The 23,251-nt window shown below is 46.6% G+C and overlaps 1 protein-coding gene across 1 annotated transcript in view; it reads right to left on the bottom strand.

Annotated features, from left to right (window-relative positions):
- The window catches only part of PFDN1 (prefoldin subunit 1), a 52,965-nt gene that overhangs the window by 17,264 nt on the left and 12,450 nt on the right, over positions 1-23,251 (bottom strand). The window contains exon 3 of the mRNA XM_048515192.1: positions 11,505-11,589. Coding sequence (XP_048371149.1) covers positions 11,505-11,589 — 85 coding nt within the window. The remainder of the gene's footprint in view (positions 1-11,504; positions 11,590-23,251) is intronic.

The raw sequence follows: 23,251 nt of genomic DNA, 5'->3' as shown, positions 1-23,251 counted from the left end.
TGAGAAAACTGAGACTAGCCCAAGGTCATCCAGGAGCCTTCAAGGGTAGGAGTGCGATCATTCTAAACAGTTAAGTGTAGGAGTGCGATCATTCTAAACAGATCATTCTAAACAGGGCCTGTAAGACCGAGTTATTCCACCGGGCCTTTGGGGATGCCAGCCGCAGACTGCCTGCCCCCTCTGCAGCCCCCACGACAGTTTTGCCATCTTCAGCATTGCCTGATTCCATCCATTTTGGGGAAATGCTGGCCCTCCTGGTCTTTGGGTTGGGCGCCATCTGTGCATGCATCTGTGCGTGTATTTTTATCTGTAATTTCTGGAATTGCTGCTATAATGTATTTTGATGAATTTTAATGTTTTATCGTTATATTGTATTTATGAGACCTTATATTGTATTTGTTTTATGTCTCATTGTACACTGCCCAGAGCCCTACGGGGGTTGGGCGGTCTATTAAGCCGAATTAATAATAATAATAATAATAACAACAACAACAACAACAACAACAACAACGGCCGCGGCGGCGGCGGCGGTTAATGAAAGAAGCCATCAACACAAATGAAAAACGAGGCCCATGGCCTGCTGCCCGGCAGCCAGACAAGGGTGGACTGGGACAGACCTTCCCTCAGGAGTCCCTCGAGTCTAAGGACCCTTGCTCGTGACCAAGGAGGCCCTTTCCCAGAAGCCCAGGCTGCCTGATCCCTGTGGCGTGATGACAGTGATCAAGAATACCTGTAAATGAACAACATGTGCCTGTCTTTTTAGCAGTGTCAGGGTTATGTGCTTGATATTATTATGTTTCGAGTTCTCCATCACATGCAAAAATAACATGGGCAAATGACACTCCACGTTCATCATCTTTAAGTGGCTCCTCCCAGGGGTGGACAGTTTAGGTCAGTGATGGCGAACCTTTTCGAGACCGAGCGCACAAACTGCAACCCAAAACCCACTTATTTATCGCAAAGTGCCAACCCGGCAATTTAACCTGAATGCTGAGGTTTTAGTATAGAAAAACGGTTGGCTCCAAGGCACGCATTACTCGGGAGTAAGCTTGGTGGTAGTCGGTGGCTTTGCTTTGAAGCAACTGTGCAATGCTTCCAACGGGTGAATCACGACCCTAGGAGGATTTACTCAGAAGCAAACCCCATTGCCAACAACCAAGCTTACTCCCAGGTAAAGGATCATGCTTTCGTTCTTCCCATGAAAATCAGTAGGGTTTAACAGCGCTTAACAGGGTTACCTACACTGCACCCCCAAAACTAGGTCTTAGATTTAATGCTAATGATCTCCCTGAAATAATTACACTATTACCACATGACAAACTCTGTGCACGCGTGCCCACAAAGAGGGCTCTGAGTGCCACCTCTGGCACCCGTGCCATAGGTTCACCACCACTGGTTTAGGTAAATAAATAGTAGAAGTGAGCTCTTCCCCACTTGTTTCACAAGAAAACAGTGTCGGGTTTTTGGGGAGACACAAAGATGAATAGCTCTAATGCTACTAACATTAACATTACTTGCATTTTAATGCTGCCCCTGAAGAGGTCATACTGGCACCTGACTAATGTGCGCGGGGAGAGTGTTCCATAAATGGAGTCCACCACTAAAGAGGCTCTCCTCCTGGTTACACCCTGCCTACTTACTGAAAAACAGGAACTGGGCAAGTTCGCATGAGGGACAGTGGTTCTTCCGACATCCTCTTTCCAAGACGTTCAGGCTTCACGCGTATGTCAGGAGCTTCAATTGCAGGAGAAAATGAACAGAAAGCTAGTACAGCCCTTTCCCCACTGGCAAAGTGGGAAAGGCCTATCACCTCCCAGTCAGTAGGCTAGTTTCTGCATTCTGGATCAACTGAACATTCTGAACCATCTCCAGGGGCAGCTCCTGACTTCACGTTATGGTAGTTTAAGCCTGAATGTTACACAACAGCATGGATACGTATGCCTTGGCTCTCTCTAGTGGGCTGCACTTGATGTACCCATCTTACAGCCACATCCAATGGCCAGGGGCCAAAAGGGCATTAAGGAGCGGCGTGGCCTTGCTCCAGCGCATTTGCCCTCCCCGGGGCACTTAGCTCAGCAGTGGTGGTAGATGCGCCGCCAGCTGCCCATCCCTCAGCTCCACACCACAAAACACAGAAGCCCAGGCTGCGGCAGTGCTGTGTTGGCATCCCAATCAGTCGCCGGCATGGAGGGGCCGGCCAGGGAGTTCTCAGGGGCGAAGCCGAAGTTAGTTGACTCCCTCCCAGAATTGAGGGCTGCGAACACAGCGCCCTGGCCCTCGGATTTACACCACCTTTTTGGTGGCATAAAACCTGTTAGTCCTATGGGGCTTTCCGGAGGCAAGAGGGTTTCAGAGCTGTTTCTTGCTGCCCCTGCTGCCAGAAAGTCCTCTTGCCGGTGGTGGGGCGCCACCGCATTGGCACCGTGTCCCTCCGCCTCCAGGTTCAGATGGGGCTGTAAGCTGCCAAAAGGTGCCTTGTGCCACGGACGCTACTTGAGCAATTCCAGAGATAGATCCTACGCCACTTGGGCTGTAAAACTGTTCTCCCTGAGTACAACCCTGAGCAGATGGGCGTCTGGCAGCAGAAGAAAAGGAGGTGGCTGGGAAGGATCTATGCATCACCAAACCCATGCTTTCTAAAACATGACTTGGGCCCAAAAGGAGGGAAGGCCACAGACAGAGGGAATAAGCAGATCTTCCACTCCCTGAGCTAGTCGAATCCATTAGTCATCACGGCGAAGAACAGATGGAAAATTGAAGACCTCAAGCTAATGTACAGCAGCAGCCCCCTCTGCATGAGAAGTTTCACCGAAACAATACGCTGTTCGAAAAACGAATGCTTGAGTTCAACCCATGAATATGGACTGCACAACAAAATTACCAGATTTCTTTTAAAAAAACTTGGGAAAAGCCACTTTAGATTATAAGACCTTTCCAATATATATATCAAGAGAAGAAAAGAAGAAGAGTTTGGATTTATATTCCCCCTTTCTCTCCTGCAGGAGACTCAAAGGGGCTTGCAATCTCCTTGCCCATCCCCCCCTCACAACAAACACCCTGTGAGGTAGGTGGGGCTGAGAGAGCTCCGAGAAGCTGTGACTAGCCCAAGGTCACCCAGCTGGCGTGTGTGGGAATGCACAGGCTAATCTGAATTCCCCAGATGAGCCTCCACAGCTCAGGCAGCAGAGCTGGGAATCAAACCCGGTTCCTCCAGATTAGATACATGAGCTCTTAACCTCCTACGCCACAGCATCGTGGCAATTCCTACCACAAGCTGTCAAGCCATGTGGAAAGGATCGACATCTCTGTATTCCTTTTCTGTTTAGAGGAGGTGAATACTGGTTGAAGATGGGCAGATACCAACTTGGGGCTTTGCCTGTCCAATATGTTGTGACAGAAGTTTGAGAATCAGGAAACGCACCAGCAGATTAAAACAAATCCCACTCCTCCACACTGCCAGCAGGCACTTTCTGTCCCTCTCTTAGGGCAACAACAAACGCATCAAACGGCAGCGAGGGAGAAGGCCCTCTCATGGCAGCCTCCCCATATTTGCTATTTTTAGCCTCCCCATCTGACAACGCCCAACAACTAAGCAGGCTGAGAATAGTCAAGAGGAGGGATTATCAAGTCGGACCAGGGAACACACATCACTCGAACCACTTCCTCCAGTAAGGAAGAGTGCGGGTTTTCCACATCCTTTTGAGCTTCACAAAGTTTGAGTGCTCTGAAATGCCACATTTAAAAAGGGAATGCAGCTAGTGCCATAATGGAAACAGATAACGCTTTCTGGAAACAAAGGGCTGTCACGTGACTTGTGCGTCACGTTCCCTGAAAAACAAGGGAAGAAAAACATTATTTTTTCCTCCCAGACACTGTTGAACTAACACAGGAGCTGCACGCAATCTATTACGATGCCCCTGAAATTATTTGGTCTCTTTCTTTCTCCCCTTTTCCTCTCTTACTCTTGTACGTTCACCTCTCGATATATCAAGGATATACAAAATTGTCATGCCCTTATATAAAGCCGTGGTGCAACCGCACTTGTAGTACTGTGTTCAGTTCTGGTCGCCACATCTCAAAAAGGATATCGAAGAGATAGAAAAAGTGCAGAGAAGGGCAACGAGGATGATTGAGGGATTGGAGCACCTTCCTTATGAGGGGAGGCTGCAGCGTTTTGGGCTCTTTAGTTTGGAGAGGAGACGTCTGAGGGGGGATATGATTGAAGTCTATAAAATTACGCATGGGGTAGAAAATGTTGACAGAGAGAAATTTTTCTCTCTTTCTCACCATACTAGAACCAGGGGGCATCCATTGAAAATGCTGGGGGGGGGAAGAATTAGGACTAATAAAAGGAAACACTTCTTCACGCAACGTGTGATTGGTGTTTGGAATATGCTGCCACAGGAGGTGGTGATGGCCACTAACCTGGATAGCTTTAAAAGGGCAGATTGATGGAGGAGAAGTCGATCTATGGCTACCAATCTTGATCCTCCTTGATCTGAGATTGCAAATGCCTTAACAGTCCAGGTGCTCGGGAGTAACAGCCGCAGAAGGCCATTGCTTTCACATCCTGCATGTGAGCTCCCAAAGGCACCTGGTGGGCCACTGTGAGTAGCAGAGAGCTGGACTAGATGGACTCTGGTCTGATCCAGCTGGCTTGTTCTTATGTTCTTATGGTTGGGAATACCGGCAACCAAAGATGATAGTGAGAGACCTATTTTCAGCAAGCAGGTGGTTCCCCTGACTACAAACAGTCCTGACAAGAGGCACAGCTCAGTGGCACAGTCTGTGCTTGGCATGTAGAAGGCATTCAGTTCGAACCCTGACATCTCCAACAGCGAAGGATGCCAGTTAGCAGGATATCAGCACGACAATACAGTACCCTGGGTTGGATGGACCAATGATCTGACCAGTGTAAGGGAGATTTATAGCTTTTTACTTTCCCAAACCCTGATCCTATTGCCTAGAAGTGTGTGTCACAAGCCCAGTAAGACCAATATCAGCAACAGGACTGCAAAATTTCCTAGTCTCTTGGGATTACACAAGGAGTTGCCGGATGGTCATGAAACAAAACCAGAGCAGCACAGCCCGGCAATTTGCACCCAGACACTTCTCACAGCTGCTACTGCTGCTGCCGCCCAAACTAGCCAAACACATCCGGGTTTTGGGCTACACCTCCAGGAAGTAACAACAGCCAGCTGTCCATGTGGTCAAAGGAAGCAGATGACTCAAAAAAATAAGCTCTAGAACGGGTCTGCAACCTGCGGCTCTCCAGATGTTCATGGACTGCAAATCCCATCAGCCAACTGGCCATGCTGGCAGGGGCTGATGGGATTGTAGTCCATGAACATCTGGAGAGCTGCAGGTTGCAGACCCCTGCTCTAGAAGAAGCAAAAGAAAGGTCAATCCTCCTCCCCAATCCTTTGACAGGCGTCCCTGGAAATGGGCAAAGCAGCAGAGGGTGCCCCTGGCAGAAGTCATCCGGTTTTGGCCAGCTCGGAGAATCCTGCCTGCACAACTAGAGACAAATATAAATCAATGTGTAAGAAGAAACATTCATCAAGTGAATGAAATAAATGCACTGTAAGAGGACACAAAGCAAAGACCTGCGGAAAGTGTTAGACAGCTCTGCTGCGAAGAGAATGAATACCACCCAAAAGTTAGGACAAATTCCTTCTGAAAGTATAAAGTGTTAATTCTAAGATAAAGATTTCGTGCAAACATAATGGCACTTTCTCAAGTTAGAACACAGCTCCCCACTCAAATAAGGCCTGCATGTACTATGAGATTTATGAACAACAGCCCAGCCTGAGAGGAGGAGGAGGGAGGGAGGGAGGAGGGAGGAAGGGAGGGAGGGAGGGAGGGAGGGAGGAAGGGGAGGGAGGGAGGAGAGAGGGAGGTGAGGAGTTTGGATTTATATCCCTCTTTCTCTCCTGCAGGAGACTCAAAGGGGCTTACAATCTCCTTGCCCTTCCCCCCCTCACAACAAACACCCTGTGAGGTAGGTGGGGCTGAGAGAGCTCCGAGAAGCTGTGACTAGCCCAAGGTCACCCAGCTGGCGTGTGTGGGAGTGTACAGGCTAATCTGAATTCCCCAGATAAGCCTCCACAGCTCAGGCGGCAGCTGGGAATCAAACCCGGTTCCTCCAGATAAGAGCTCTTAACCTCCTACGCCACTGCTGCTCCTACAGCATGCTGCCAGGTATGCAAGGAAACTGAGGCACAGGCCACAAGGAGCTCCGACTCTCAGGCCTCTGAGGGATGCAGGAGGTTCTGCTGTATGACCGACAGAAGAAAAGACCTCGGATTCTGTCACAGCATGTGACAGCAGCCTAGAATTCTGGACCAGTATAAATGAACTACTGTTTAATCCAGATAGGCCAAACTCTTCATGGCCAAAGGCACAGGATTCATCTTGTTCCAAATACAGCTGCGTTCTCCCCAAGGGATCAGACAAGCAGCTTTGGGGCATTATTTGATTCAGTCTCACAGGTGGACGTTCAGGATTATTGGTGGCATAAACAGCTTTAGTCAAGTTGAGGCTACCATCTCCTGTCACCATTCCTGGAAAAACATGACCCTGCTCTGTTCAGTGCACCAGGATTCTGGTCTGATCACGTCCACTGAACTAGTACAATACGCTTTATTGGGAATGGCCTTGAAAGACCACTCAGAAACCACAATGAATTCAGAATGCAATCGCAAGGATAGGAGGGCACACATTTTACCAGTCCTGAAAGAACTTATTTCTGGGCTAAATGGGCTTACATAGTGGCCCAAAGGGCAGCCCAGTCCCATTCAAATCTGCCTGTTAAGGTAGGCCTTTGAAAGTCCTGCTTGGCGTTCTTCCATCTTTGTGCAGGAGTTGGTTAGCTGAGACAGAAAGGGCATTCTCGTACGAGGCCACGTATCCAGCGTCTGGTGAAAGAGGTCTCTGGAACTAGGCAGCTCAGAGTTTCAATGCTTGCTCCTGGTGATCTTGTAGACTTCGTCATTGCTTTTGGTCAGCAAACATTTGCCACTGTTTAGAAGATATTTCTGCTATTTATATTGGCGGGAAACGATTAACACGGGGGGGAGGGTGAGGAGGGTCGACACAAGACTCACACAAACGAAGACTTCGACGATAGGATGGGTAACAATGAGGAAAAAAGGAACAAAAGGCTGACTTGGAGCTAGCTCCAAGACCTGCTCTTTCTAATGAGGCAGGAAGAATACTGGACCAAGATGGGTGACCAAGCCTTCTACAGGAAGTGACAACGAATTAAGTCCTGCCTCCCTGAGAATGAGTTGGGAATCACCCAATCAGGATGCCTGAGGTCGCCTCCAGGAGAAGCATGCACAGACCTTGGGCAATCATTAACCGCCCCGCAGCTAGGTGCATGGACCAGGACCCCACCTCCTCACTCAAGTATCAACTTAGCTACACTCGCAAAAGGGTCACAAGTAAGTCTCCCTCTCTCTCTGTCTGCCTCTCACCCTTGGGCAAATTTATGATAGGAGGCAGAAGATGGTACACTGCAGCAATGGAGTACTTGGAAGAGGATAAGTGTGAGGAGAAAAGAAGGAGGAGGAGGAGTAATTGTTGTAATCACAGAAAATAATAAGGCCAAGATCTTGTGGAATTTTGGAATCCAAACAGACAAAATGTTGGCACATAATACACTGGACATCACAATGATCAAGGACAAGAAAGCGACCATCGTCGACACAGTGATACGTGGTGACAACGGGGTCACTGAAAAAGAACATGAGAAGGTCACTAAATACCATGATTTGAAAATCAAGATTCAGCTATTATGGCACAAACCAGCTGAAGTCGTCCCAGTGATAATCAGCACCCTGAAAACCATTCCAAAAATACTTGGGCAGCACTCGAAACATCTTCAAATCGACAAAATCAACATTTGTCAGGTTCAGAAGACAGCCCTGCTGGGAACCACATGAATACTACACCAATACAACATAGGTGTCAAACTCGCACCCCTCCAGATGTTATGGACTACAGTTCCCATCATCCCCTGCCAGCATGATGCTGGCAGGGGATGATGGAAACTGTAGTCCATAACATCTGGAGGGCCACAAGTTTGACACCTGTGCATTACAATGTCCTGGGCCTCTGGGTAAGTCAACAACCAGCCAACAACCAGCTAAAGAACTGGCAGCTGTGACATTAAACCTAATAATACCAGGAAAATGAGAACAGCTAAAAAGTATGTGATTAGGCCAGTAGTAAAAGGGGTACCCAAGGATTCTAACTGATTGCAGCCCTGAACAACTCCCTGCAAAACCTGTTCTGTTTCTGGCAAAATTCACCTGTTTCAAAGGCCACCCCAGTGTGCCTCAGAGCAGAGACACTTTCCTGCCTAAAAGGCCATCAAGGTTGTATGTAAGTATAAGGAAGCTCCATCCACTCTGCTCAGGACAGCAAGCTCCCTGGAAGGGCAGGAAACCAAGTAGTGTTTCCTCCCAGACCAGGTGCTCAGAAGCAGCAGCAGCTTTCACATCCTGCATGTGAGCTCCCAAAGGCACCTGGTGGGCCACTGCGAGCAGCAGAGTGCTGGACTAGATGGACTCTGGTCTGATCCAGCAGGCTAGTTCTTATGTTCTTATGTTCTCCCACAAGCAGAAGTTCAGCACAAGTTGATGGAGCATATAATTACAACGAGCTGCTGCATTACAAAGAACGAGCCCTTGGAAATCGTTTTCTTTTCTTAGCTGGAGTTGAGGTTTGAACCTTGAAAGACATTTTTATTGCTGCAAAACTGCCTCGAGGGCTCACAATACCACCGAGGGCAAGCTACATACAAAATAAAAATAACCCTAAGGACAGCTTTGTGATCATTTTTCACATCTGACAGATACTTCTTGCATTTTGACTCCTGCTTAGCATCTCTGAAGAACGACCAGTGCTGACACAGCCGGCTCCAGCACACAGTATAAACAACTGACACTTTGAAGTGCCAGCCCCACGTCTGAAGCACGACTCGGCTGTGCCTTCTATGAACTTCCTATCGTGAAATATCAATTCGGACTCTATCTCCGTGCATTTACCCACCCCACCCCATACCCACACGCATGCACCCAGCTTAACAGAATGGCTGAAGAAATCCCTCAACAGTGAACAGCACGGGAAAGGGTGGTTTTTTTAAAGTAACTGTAAAGCCTGTGCAAGAAAAGAATGGAAACTGTCCAGAGGGCTATTTCAATGCCAACTGTCTGAGCAATGCAGGTACCGTGATCATCGCCACTCCGAACTGACAGCTGTTATTCTTAAACGCATTTTCAAAAGAGGAACAAATATAGCCGTCTGCCATTTTCCCTCAAAGACATCTGACCTACACTGGCCGCCAAGGCTGTCCTTAGCTGCCGAGTCAAAGAGACTCAGTCTCCATCTGATCGGACCTGACATTCAGCCCCAAACGTAATTAAAACATTAGCCTGCTTCATATCATTAGCACAGTTGTCCGTAAGCATATTTATCCCTCCCTTCCATTCAAAATAAATAGTTAAAAATAGACATTCAAAGACTAGGAAAGTGCTGGAGATCTTCAGTACGCATCCATATACAGACAGATAATGCCCATCACAGCAAGAACATATTTGCCAGGCCTACAGCTTTGTGAAAGATGTTAACCGTTGGGTGGCAGGGCTCCTTTGGCAGCTGCATGGAAAGGAAAAGGGTGGCACATTGACTCGTTGGCATCCCAGTACAACGTGGTGGGCACGCTAGCCCATGACAATGCTCACTGACAGACTACCATGGCCAGAAGACTGGGAAGGAACTGCCAGCTTGTCCCTTGGCTGCAAGAGGCTCGGAGTGTTCATGTAATACATTGCGCACTGCATAAATATCACAGATTTTATGGAAAAAACGGATGCAACTTAGAATGATTCTTCATGGCCTTTTGCATGTGACTAAGATGGAGCCCTGAACAAGCTACTCCGATATTACTTCCCTTGAAAGATTAATAGGCCTTCTGCCCTATCAGCTGATGCTGGGAGAGTCTTTGCAATACCTCAAAGCTACCATTTTGTTAAATTTTCTACCCAAATCTCATGTGAACACTTGCACAAAATGAAACAACCATCAACGTATGTCCGACCCCAAGAGGGGAATGTTAAGCTGCTTGCCTGCTGCTAAAACGCTGTCTGGAAGCTCAAGGCAACCACAGGCCATTTTGAATTAGGTTCGAGAAGGTGACAAAGTCACATCAAATTCTTCTGGCTAAGTGGCCTGCTAACAAGATCCTGGGGAGGATCCAACCATGTTAACAAAACTTGTGCCCTTAAGTGGTCTTTAGAAGAAAGGGATGACTTTTTTTGCCAGTTCCCCTTTTCCACAGCATACCTTCCGCTATGCAGCTTCTGAAGATCTGCTAACCCCCGGGACAAGCTTTCATGGGGCTCAAGGAATGGAGAAGAAGGGAAGAAGCAGTGAAATTATCACACCTTGCCTGGGGAGGGGAGGGGAAGATTTCAGGAGGGGAGCGATCTCAATAGAGCATAGTACCACCCTCCAAAGTAGCCATTTCCCCAGGGAAACTGATCAGTGTAGTCTGGAAATCAACTGTAATTACGGGAGATATTCAAACTTCACTTAGAGGTTGGCAGCTTCCAGACTCTACCATGACAATTTTGAGCTGGTACATCCTCCCTGTCTAACCTGTTTCAATGAGTTGTTTGGAGGTGTAGAAATAGCTCACATGGCACATTGACCTCTTTGCGGGATAGGTACAATCAAATCTAATAAATAAAAATTGTGTTTCGATTCCAGGCTCAGAACTATTAGCTGGGGAAATACCATCATGGAGAATTTCTACAGTCACTCAGAAAAGTTTCTCTTTTTTTCTTGCTAAAACACTTTCAATGTTAAGCCTCAGACAAGAAACATGCAATACAAAAAGTGCTTCCTTCCCGCTGGGAAAAAGAGAGAGAGAGGCATTTTCTTTGCCTTTCATAAAAAGGTTTACATACCATGCACTTCAAAGCAAACACTTTTTCACAACATCTGTGCAATGGCCACAAAAACCTGGAGGCAAACTAGATGCATGTCATACCCAAAACATACCCCGATTACCTCATTATACACTCTTTCAGAATATCATAGAACACTTCTCTGCTTTGCACTCATAGATCTGCTCTCATTACCAAGAGTATCCTAATTCAAATTTACACTGACAAGACTATGTTCGTCAACCAGAGACCAACTAGGGTTAGCCAAAGTGGAGGTCCGCCAGCTGAAATATGCCAAGACAGCAACTCAGTAAGTTTTTTTCTCTTTCCGGTGACCCTGAGTTTCACAAGAAATCTGAGCTGAGTCTACAGGTCAGGAAGTATACTGCTATTTGCAACACTGAAGACCTGCTGCCCATCCAAGAGTTCAGTGATTAAAACGGGCCTTGATTTCAAAATCTCTCAGTTCTGATAAAAGAGAGGATAAAAATACCCTCCCACACACACACACACACAAAAGTGTTATCTTCTTAAGATGCCTAAACTTACCTCCAATTCTTTAATTTTCTCTTCTGCAATTTTTTGCTTTTCTAAAAGCTGGCTGTGAATTACTTTTTTGGACTGAAGAATGAACCTACAAGTATAAGAGAAGATGGTTAAAACAAGAAAATATGCTCATTTACTAAGTAACCGAGCATTCGTTTCTGAAAATAAGCAATCAAAATCTGAACAAAGACAATGCTGGGTTCAGCACCAAGAGGTTATGGTCACTGCACAAGGTCGCCATGGAGGTGTTGCATTAAACGTGCACCTGAACTTCCTGTTTACATTACATTACAGCATCAGTAAAAGGGTTAGCCACTGTTAGGGCCAGGGAGTGGGGTACTGAAGCTTCTTCTGCACATTTCATCGAGCTGTTTGTCCAAATTCTGCTTGACGTTGATACCAGGTAAAAGTGTGTGTCGTGTGTAAGTGTCATGAAGTCGCTTCAGACTCAGGGCCACTCTATGAATCAATGTCCTCCACAACTTCCTCTCGAAGGCCACAGCTTCCTTCACAGAGTCATGTTGGGTCTTCCCCTTTATTGGAAGAGAGCTCTGTAACGAGGGTGCCACCACAGATAGGGTCCTTTGTCTAGTGTCAACCTACAGCAGTGCTGATAGCACAGACACCCAGAACAAAGTCTCCCCAACACGTGTAAAAATCAGTTATGTTCAAGATGCCATCCTAAGCAGGGTTACATCTTTCCAAGCCCACTGACTTCAAGAGATTTAGAAAGGTGTAACTCTGCTTAGGACCTGAGGCAGAGCAAAGGGGAACTACATGTGCATGCCCTGCGCCCCTGCCATGCCACCGTTTGCCCCTGGAATAATCCCTTCACGCCCCGGCTACACCCACACCCAGGGCGTCGTATCCCCTTTACCCCGTTGGCGCTACGCCACTGCTTAGGACACTCTTGGCACCCAGAGTCCTAAACTTGCACCGTGGCTACCAGAAATAATTTCTAATCTTGCTGTCAATACCTCAAAGCAGAGACAAAGATCAGAAAATGGTGTGTTCTTCACTGTGGTACACCTGCTTTTAACAATACCACCTCTTCTCTTCCCCAGTGCTTTAGCAGGCAAGTATGTTTATAGTCTAGAGGTAAGCAGTAGTCAAAGCGATATGGAAGGGGCAGTAAAAGGCAACACCTCACAGGCGCCTTAGATAGAACACAACTTTGGTATTATACCTGGAATTACAGTAACTTTAGTTACACCGGGGAGAGGGGGAGGCTGATCTACAGTTCTAACATATTACATTACTTAAGCAAACAGAAATAGCCACGCAGCTTCCAAATGGGGCTTTTTGCATTGCTAGACACTTAACTAGATGGTAGATTTATACCATTGTTCATACTTCAAGCCCTTAAAAATAAGGCAGAACTGCTCTAAAATAACCCTTTGGGATACCACAGCATTGGCAAAAGGAGGGCACTGCTTGCTTTTAAATGACATTATGCCATGATCTTTGTAAGGCAAAGTTTTAAAAGTCTAACTTGTACTTCATGTGCAATGCAAAATTATCTGAAAAATGCAAGAATAAACTTTCCTAATTAAAAGCTCTTATGCAACCTTGCAGTCTTCATCACGATGCCCTTTTAAAAACGTAAATTCTTGACACAGCTTCTTTTTAATGTCCTGTTCCACCACAAGGAGAGGAACAGCAGCATGGTATAGCCCAGTGATGGTGAACCTTTTTGAGACCGAGTGCCCAAACTGCAACCCAAACCCCACTTATTTATCGCAAAGTGCCAACCCGGCAATTTACCCTGAATGCTGAGGTTTTAGTTTAGGGAAAAAAAGGTTGGCTCCCTCTTCCTCTGCCCCACCCACTCTAGCAGGGGCCAGCCTGCTCTAGCCTCCAGCAAGTCCCGTGCACACCGCTCGGTGCCTCTCTAGCATCTCTGCCTCCTCTGCCCCCCCCCCCCTCGGGCAGCAGCCACCCGGAGCACAGGCACCAGGCCTGCCAGCCGAGTCCTCCCTGCTCACCGTGATGCACACACATTATGCTCAGTGGCCCAGGCCAGCCTAGATGTCTGTGTATGGTAGGTGATTTTCCACCCCCACATGACAAACTCTGTGTGCGCGTGCCCACAGAGAGGGCTCCGAGTGCCACCTCTGGCACCCGTGCCGTAGGTTCGCCATCACTGGTATAGCCCACTCTCGTCAGATCTCAGAATCTACGCAGGGTCAGTACTTGGAAGGGAGACCACCAAGAAAGACTCTGCAGAGGAAGGAAACGGCAAACCACCACCTCACACATACACACTCTACAACAAACACTCAAGGAAACACAAGAGCCTAGGATTACACCTTGATTTTTTTGTACCAGGGCAGAGGGAGGCGGAAGGGTTCTCATCTCCCAGCCACGGCTGAAATAAGCACGAGAGCTACCAGATCCTGGCCTCCCTTCGCCCAATTCCTTCCTATCTTCTCATGCAGGAATTCCATACCCATTCCCATGCTAATTTTAACCACATCTAAGCATTTATTAATTCCGACATGGACCATGTCGGTAAAATGAATCCCATCTTAACCAGCATTTGAAGCTGACTGAAAAATCAAGGGAAGAGGGAACTGGCTTAGCATGAAACACTGTTGATGACAAATGTAATCAACGTTAAGGTCAACAAGGAGAAAGGCCAACAAAGGGAAACAGTTCATGGAAAACGGGGAGGCCGTTTCACTTGCTACAAATGCAAAGGTTTAAATAGCCGGAGCTCTTATCAAAAAGTCTACAAATGAAGTTGTAAGGTTATTATTGATAGCGGCACAGCTTAAGTGCAAAATTACCCAGTTTATAAATAAGTTTTGCTGACTCACTTATTACAGGAAGCAACCCTCCCTCCAGGCTCCTCTGGAATGCCAATCTACGTTCCTCACATGTTTGTTTAATTTTTAAATATTAATTACAATCCCCAAATAGAAAAGAAAGAAACAATAAAAACCTTTATAACCAATGGTGGCAAGGACATAACCAATGGTAGCAAGGATTTTTCTCTCTTTCTCACAATACTAGAACCAGGGGGCATACATTGAAAATGCTGGGGGGAAGAATTAGGACTAATAAAAAGAAACACTTCTTCAAGCAACGTGTGATTGGTGTTTGGAAGATGCTGCCACAGGAGATGGTCATGGCCACTAACCTGGATAGCTTTAAAAGGGGCTTGGGCAGATTGATGGAGAAGAAGTCGATTTATGGCTACCAATCTTGATCCTCTTTGATCTGAGATTGCAAATGCCTTAACAGTCCAGGTGCTCGGGAGCAACAGCCACAGAAGGCCATTGCTTTCACATCCTGCATGTGAGCTCCCAAAGGCACCTGGTGGGCCACTGCGAGTAGCAGAGAGCTGGACTAGATGGACTCTGGTCTGATCCAACTGGCTTGTTCTTATGGATAGACAAGCAACTATAAAATGTTCCCATATACAAAAATGTGTGCAATTGTCATCTATATGCTGATAAGCTTACAACATACAAGGTCACTTCTGTGCATCTACTTTCAGCAGACCAGGGCTGGATGCTTCTCCACAGTCCCTAAGCAGAGAGGACCCCGTTTCAGGTGCTTCTGAACACATCCACTGAACCAGGAAGCATTGGGACCTCCCTTTTCTAGACATCTCAGAATTCAATGCATGCTCCACTGAGTATGCTCAAGAGAATCCGCTGCTGTTGGGATGACTGGAAAAGGAGAGACTTGCTGCCTTTCCAGGCTTTATGGATCAGTCTAGAAAGGGTTTAGAAGTACATATCCCAAGCCTGGAGGAATACCAGGGTCAGGGGAGGAAGGTATCAGGAAGCCTCCAAGACATTCCACACTTTCAGTTTTTGAAAGGATAGAAACAAGATGGGGCACTAGAATGAATGGAAAGAAATGAGGAACAATTAAGTATGATTCCAAATCCGGGAGAAACGGAGAACACCATTAACATTACTTAGGTTCAATGGGAAAGTGTTCCCATTCAACAACCGATTCAAAAGGAGCCCACCAGGTTATTTACAGAGAAGTGTCATCATTCAAGCCTAGTTCTTAAACAACTGCTTTGGGTTCAGTTGGTTTCTGGGGCCTTGCTCCATTTCAGGGGGCATTTGGGGAAAACGGGCTGGGGTTCACATTAACTGGGCTGGTTATCCCTGGTCTCCTGCTTTCCTCTCGTTTGAGTTCACCCGTCCCGCTGATCCATTTTAATCACACAGTGCTTCGCAGTATCAATTGGGTTTTACTGCGAGGATTTGCTGATGCTTTGAAGTGTCATTGTGGATCCTGAGAAACCAAAAAGAGGGATAAAAATATTTTGCATACATAAATGCTCAACTAAACTGTAAGCCTGGAAGGGTCTGTTTTATTTTTAACTTTTGCACAGTGCCTAGAGGTTTTATATAAATAAATAAAAACGAGCAGCATGAAAATGAGGGAAGATGGAAAATGATAATGAGCCCAACAGAGTGTTGCAGCATCCAAGACGAAGAGACAGAAAGACTATCATGAGCTATCATGAGAGGGGACTCTCCCCTTTAGCTGGACGGCTTTTTCTATGACGAGGGTCTTCAAAGGGTTATGGTACACCTGTCCAAGCACGGTACACCTTTCATGTCAGTATTTACAGGAGAAAACACTCAATTTTATTTACTATTTGGAAACCTTTTTTAAAACCGGGGGGGAGGGGGACATTTCAGGCAGGACTGGGCAACAGCACCCGCTTTCTCAGAAATTAACAGCAAACCCCCAAACATAATTATACCCTTCTAAATACACTGAAACCTGCTGTCCCTTATTTAAACCATTTCTACACCACCTCCCAATTCCTATGACAACTCACTGTGAGATCAAATATAAATATGAAACCACTCTGTAACAATCCCATGAAAAATAAATATAAATAACTTATACTAAAGAAATACTAACAGGAGCCATTAAAATGAAATGTAGAAGTCCCCCAAAAACATTAATTAACCATAAAATGTTTATTATTATTGCCAAATGCCCAAGACAACAAAATGCCTTTGTCTGACACGTGAAACTTATGAGTACTAGTGGAAGGGAATTCTGAAAGCACAACTACAGGAAAGGTCCTGTCTCTTGTGGTCAGTACACTTTTAAACAATATGAGCATTCTGAAGAAGATCTCAAGTAAAGATGCTCATGAGAGCCAGCACAGTGTAGAGCAGTGGTTCTCAACCTTCCTAATGCCGCGACCCTTTAATACAACTACTCATGTTGTGGTGAGCCCCAATCAAAACATTATTTGTGTCTCGGTTCCTAAGACCAGAGGTGGGATCCAACCAGTTCTCACCACTTCTCTAGAAGTGGTTACTAATTTTTTCTGAGTGCCGAGAAGGGGATACTAAAGCAACCTCCCTGCCCAATAGGGACTGGAGGGGCATGTGTGCGGCGCCGCCACTGTTTGAATCCCACCACCATCGGAACCTGTTATTAAAATTTTTGGATTCCACCACTGCCTAAGACCATCGGAAATATGGGTTTTCCGATGGCCTTAGGCGACCCCTGTGAAAGGGTCGTTCAGCCCCCAAAGGGGTCGCGACCCACAGGTTGAGAACCGCTAGTGTAGAGGTTAGAATGTTAGAACAGGATCTGGGAGACCTGGATTTTACCACCACCACCCCCATCCCACGGGAGCTTGCTTGGGGCAGCCACACATTGTCAGCCTAGCCTACCTCACAGAGTTGTTCTGAAGATACAATGGTGGACAGGAAAACAATTTAAGCTGCTTTTGGAAACCACTGAAGAGAAAGGTGCAGCTCAAATGAAGTAAATAGGTCCATGTAAGTCCATATAGGAAAAGGCGAGCCCTCAAATATTGTGGCTCCGGGCCATCCAAGGCATTAAAGAGCACCCTGAATTGTGCATAAACCTGCATACAGCAAAGTTCTTGTAAAATAGCATGGTCTGCTCCCATGATATTCTACCAATTGGCAGTCTTGTGGCAGCATTCCATGCCAACCGGTATCCAAACAGTTGTTTTAATGCATGAAATATACTCTCTTCCTCCTGCTGCCTGCGTCACATATCCCTTTCCTTCCTCAGAAGCATATTAAGCTTTCTTCTTCCAGGCTTTCCCATCCTGTTTTTTATGTATTCCTTCATTTGAAACCATTTAGAAACAAAAAAAAATATGTTCATGAGCAATTTCCATCTGCTGTTGGGTTCCTCTCTTTAGCATATTTTGCCACAAAATGACATTCTGGTTTTAATATACTCACCTCCTCGGTCCTTGCATGCTTTCCTGTTTTTTCTTTCCATACACTATATCAACTTAAGAACGTACTTTCAACACTGGTAGAAGGAGCTGGGAGAGGCTATGTTGAAAGACTAGCAAGAAGGGCTCAGATGAATGAGTGGAGCAGGGCTTAGGAGAGGTTCTCCTTAGACTGCACAGCATCCATTATATACTAAGGAGAGGTGAGGGGTCCCTTTGCTACTCTCTCTTGGATGTTAACAGTATCGGTTCATTGTTGTCCATTTATCATCCACTAAGACTAAACTGACAGCCATAAGAACATAAGAACAAGCCAACTGGATCAGACCAGAGCCCATCTAGTCCAGCTCTCTGCTACTCGCAGTGGCCCACCAGGTGCCTTTGGGAGCTCACCTGCAGGAGGTGAAAGCAATGGCCTTCTGTGGCTGTTGCTCCCGAGCACCTGGTCTGCTAAGGCATTTGCAATCTCAGATCAAAGAGGATCAAGATGGGTAGCCATAAATCGACTTCTCCTCCATAAATCTGTCCAAGCCCCTTTTAAAGCTATCCAGGTTAGTGGCCATCACCAGTGTGGTATAGCATCAGAGATAGATCTGGAGAACTAGGTTTGATTCCCTGCTTGTCCACATCAAGCCTTCTGGGTGACCTTGGGCCAACCACAGTTCTCTCAGAACTCTCAGTCCACCTGGAAGCATACAATGGCAAACCATCTCCCAACATCTCTTGACTTGAAAACCTTATGGGGTCACCACAAGTCAGCTGCACCTTGACGGCATGTTCTACCACCAATAGGGCTGGAATAAAACTGGCTAAGTTTTTAGACTGCAGGTGTTAAACTGCTTAACACACGCATCATATTTTGACCCCATCATGACAAAAGACAGCCAGAAAAAGCTGAAGGCAGTAAGAAAAGAAGAAGACCTAGTATGAGATGAACTGGCTCAATAAAGGACGCCACACTTCCAGTTTGCAAGACCTCCGCAAGTCTGACAATAATAGGATGTTTTGTTGCTCATTAATTGGGTCACCATCAGTTGGAAACAACTTGACAGGATGTAACACACGCACAGGAACCTCAAGAGTCTGGTTTTCTATTGTGCCTGTTCACATACGGATCACCTGATTATAACCCATGTTTTGCGCATATGTGCAGTGCAGCCTTCAGGCTTTGCGATCCCTTTTTCTACTCGTGTGCAATCGCATATTCATTCTTACTATCTGTGCATGCACAATAAGTGTAAGAAGCCTCTGGCTGACCAGAGGAAGTCCGGAAGGGAGGATCAGGCAGTGCCTGAAATGAGGCTGGCCCAACCCTGTAGGAGGAAAGGCCTTGCCCAGTCCCAGGCACCATGCACCATGCACCGGGCCCAGGCTCACGAGTCTCAGGAGCAAGCCAAGGGCGACCAGGGGCCCCTCAAGAGTAAAGGGAAAGAAAGGCTGGAAGGGGAGGGAACTCCTAAAGGCTCTGAAGGAAGAACCAGGGAATTGGGCCAAAGGAGGAGCCTCGATTGAGGAAGGGGTATAAAGGGAGTGATGGCTTGGATAGCCAGGGAGGATTTTCCCACATAGTCTAAGCCCACTGCAGGGCCCAACTATTAAGGCAGTGATGGCGAACCTATGGCACGGGTGCCAGAGGTGGCACTCGGAGCCCTATCTGTGGGCACCTGCACACAGAGTTCATCATGTGGGGGGTGGAAAATCACACACACACACACCCCATACACACACACATCCAGGCTGGCCTGGGCCACTGAGCATGACGTGAGCACTGCGGTGAGCAGGGAGGACTCGACTGGCGGGCCAGGTGCCTGTGCTCCAGGTGGCTGCTGCCCAGGGGGGCAGGGGAGGGTGCAGAGGAGGCAGAGATGCTAGAAAGGCACAGAGCAGTGCGCGCAGGATTTGCTGGAGGCTAGAGCAGGCTGGCCCCTGCTCAAGTGGGTGGGGCGGAGGAAGAGGGAGCCAACCCTCTAAACTAAACTGAACTAAAACTAGTTTTCTAAACTAAAACCTCAGTATTCAGGTTAAATTGCAGGGTTGGCACTTTGCGATAAATAAGTGGGGTTTGGGTTGCAGTTTGGGCACTCAGTCTCGAAAAGGTTGGCCATCACTGTATTAAGGGAAGTGGCTCAGGATCTTAACAGTCCCCAAGATCCCTGTCTGAGGCTAAATGAGGGGTGCCTCAGCCCCCAGGGCGTGGGGTGGTGAGCAGAGCGGGGACTCCGGCACTTCTGCAGCCAGAAGAAGGGCCATGTGATTTCTTTGCCTCTTCATATAATTAGCGAAGGCAGAACAAAGCAAAACAGACAAATATGTGTAACTTTGCTTCCTTCACGTAATTTATACAAGTCACAAAATTTAGCACGAGACGTGCATAACCTTTTCACAGAACCCAAGATCTAAAACATACCCAACAAAATTAACACTCAACAAGCTTTAAAAGGCACGGAAATGGTTTTCCATAGGGAACAGATGCTCATTTCCTAGTTGAAATCTTGTTCCTGTTAGCTATGCTGGCCGCAGTAGGAAGAGGGTCTGCTCCGACGTCTCGTTCGTCGTCGCCTCTTCACGTGCTCCCAGATTAATCCAAAAGGCCAGGCCTAAGTGACAGCCAGGCACAAGAACGCCCTGTCCCTCCTGAAGAACTTCCAAAACATGAAGCCAGTTCAGAGAGCTGGCTAGCACAGACCGATTTGTTCCAAGCCAAGACAGCTATTCATTGTTCAGGCATCCTTCTTGAGTCTCCTGTTCTCTCTAGAGGAGTACAGAAGGCGTGCAACTTTCCTAGGTAACGGATCGGAGGGCAGACCAGAAGCAAGCATTCCTGCAACGTGTGGTCTGTGAGAAATACAGGAGCGAAAGTTAACATGGAGTTTTCATGGATTTTAAATGTCAGTCTTGTTTGACAAAAGGAGGAATTCAGGTTGATTTCAGACATTAGAAACTTGGATAAAATACTGCTATCCATGGAAGCTGCAACGGGGACAGTGGCTCAGTGGTACGGTATCTACCCCGGCATCTCCAGTTCAAAGGATACGGTAGCACGTGATGCGAAAGACGTTGCCTGAGACCCTGAAGAGATGCTCCCACACTTACCTCGATGGACCAGTGGTCTGATCCCATATAAGGCAACTTCCTGTGCATCAACAACTCGAGGCAGTAAGAGACTCAAGTTGTACATCTTCTCCTCAGATAGAAAGAAGAATCTAATCTAAAACTAAGTAGATTTCAACCTTGGGTTGCTTAGGTGAGGGCATCCCAAGATTGGTCTCGAGCTGGGTAGTAACTGGGTAGTAACTGGGTAGTAAACTGGGTAGTAAACACCTTGATCTTTCATGTCTGCAAAGCATGTCGCATTATTCGTTTGCATATCAGTAAACTCGCCCAGTTGCTCAACAACATTATCTTGAATCATTCATGAAATCATTTACTAGGAAATCAACCACGAAATTCCTCATATTTAGCCAATCTGGGCCCCGTTCTATGCAATAACCATGAAGAAAAGGAACTGAAGAAAGCAAGGAACATGGAAACAAGATACAAGGCTACACACACACAACCATATTATGTGTATTCAGAATCTGCACTGCTGCATTTCTGCAGATGATTGGAGAAGTCTATATAAGGACATACGGAGAGCAGTGATGAATCAGACCAGTGGCCCATCTAGTCCAGCATCATGTCTCACCCAGTGGACAACCAGTTGCCTTGGAGGGTCAACAAACAGGGCACAAAGACCAAAACCATTCCCTGATGTTTTTTCCTAACTGTCATCCAGAGGTTTGCTACTTCTGACCCGGGGGTGTGTGTGGTGTGGGGGGGATGTATTCACCATGACTAGCATCTACTGATGGGCGTATCCTCCTTCAATCTGTCTAACCCCCTTTCAAAGCTGTCTATCCTCATGGCCTTCGCTTTGTCAACGGGCAGTGAATTTCACAATTTAATTACTTGCTGAATAAAGATGTGTTTCCTTCTCTCCGTCCTGAATCTATTGCCTATCAACTTCATTGGGGATCCCCAAGTTTAATAGTTGGGAAGAGAGAGAAAAAGTTCTCTCTTTACAACATACATCACTATATAAACCTCCATCATGTACCCCTTTAGTTGTTTCTTTTCTAAAGACGGCGGACCTACTGGAGGTTCCTGGCCCTTCTATGATGCGGCTGGCCTCTACCTGGGCCAGGGCCTTTACGGCCCTGGCCCCTGCCTGGTGGAACGCTCTTCCTTCAGCTGTCCGGGCCCTGCGGGACCTTGGTGAGTTCCGCAGGGCCTGTAAGACTGAGCTGTTCCACCGGGCCTTTGATGAGGCTGGCCGCGGATCGGCTGCCCCCTCGTAACGCCCAACACATTCACCATCTTTGGCAGCGCCTGCTGCTTCCATCTTTCGGCGCTGCCAGCCCCTCCCGGCCTTTTAGATCAGGTGCCTCCAATCCAATCATGCATTGTATTGTTGTACTGAAGTTCTTTGCTGCTTTGATTTTCATTTAATTTATTATTGGTTTTAGATGGTTATGTATTCTATTAATTGAATTTAACTGTATGTGGTTGTTTGGGGTTGTTGTGAGCCACCTAGAGTCCTTTGGGGATGAGGAAGCCTATACAATCGAAAAAATGAATGAATGAATGAATGAATGAATGAATGAATGAATGAATGAATGAATGAATGAATGAATGAATGAATGAATGAATGAATGAATGAATGAATGAATGAATGAATGAATGAATGAATGAATGAAGAAACTGTTGTGTATTTTGCACCATAGCCTTGGAGGGGAAATAGAGTTTAATAAGGTTTCCAACTGTTTTGTATGTGCAGTTCTGAGGATGCATGCTTTCAGAGCCCTCCTAACATCTAACGTGTTAACATTTAATACACATTCTGTCAGGTGTCTGAGCTCAGGACAAAAAAAAGGCAGATAGAGCTCCTTCTGTTTGTGACATCTGGAATTTACTTTTGGACAGAAGAATGGGTTAGGGTTAAGGACTATCTTGTTCCTATGGATGACACAAAGGAAGGAACCTACAGATAGAGCCCTGAGCTCAGAAATTCTCCTGGCTGAAGTGATGGCCACCAGGAAAATAGTTTTCAGTCTTAGGTATTTCAGCGAGATCTCCCTGATGGGCTTGAAAGTGGTTTGGTGAGGGCTATCAGCACCGTATTCCGTTTCCAGGTAGGAAATCTATGGCAGACTGGTTTATCCTTCAGAGCTGCGCCTCTCCGGAAGCATGAGGAGTGAGTGCTTTAAGGTTAACCAACTATCGATTGTAGAGATTGAAGCTAATTGTCTTAATGGGGTCGAAGCTCTCAAAATGAACTGAATGCCATCCTGTAAGAAAGATAACATATCAACCATCGTGATTGTGATGGGGTCTACAGACTTCCGGCAGCACCATCTAACAAATACTTTCCAGGTGATATTATGGATCCTGTTAGTCAATTGTTTTCTGGATCCCAGGATTGTATTGCTGGTTCGTCGCTAATAACTTGTATGATACTGTATCTAGCACAATACCTAGGTGCGTGAAGGTTAGAGAA

Source organism: Sphaerodactylus townsendi, linkage group LG14 (assembly GCF_021028975.2).
Source record: "Sphaerodactylus townsendi isolate TG3544 linkage group LG14, MPM_Stown_v2.3, whole genome shotgun sequence".
Classification (NCBI taxonomy): Eukaryota; Metazoa; Chordata; class Lepidosauria; order Squamata; family Sphaerodactylidae; genus Sphaerodactylus; species Sphaerodactylus townsendi.
The sequence above is the reverse complement of the archived record's forward strand: the minus strand, read 5'-3'. Positions and strand labels throughout refer to the sequence as shown.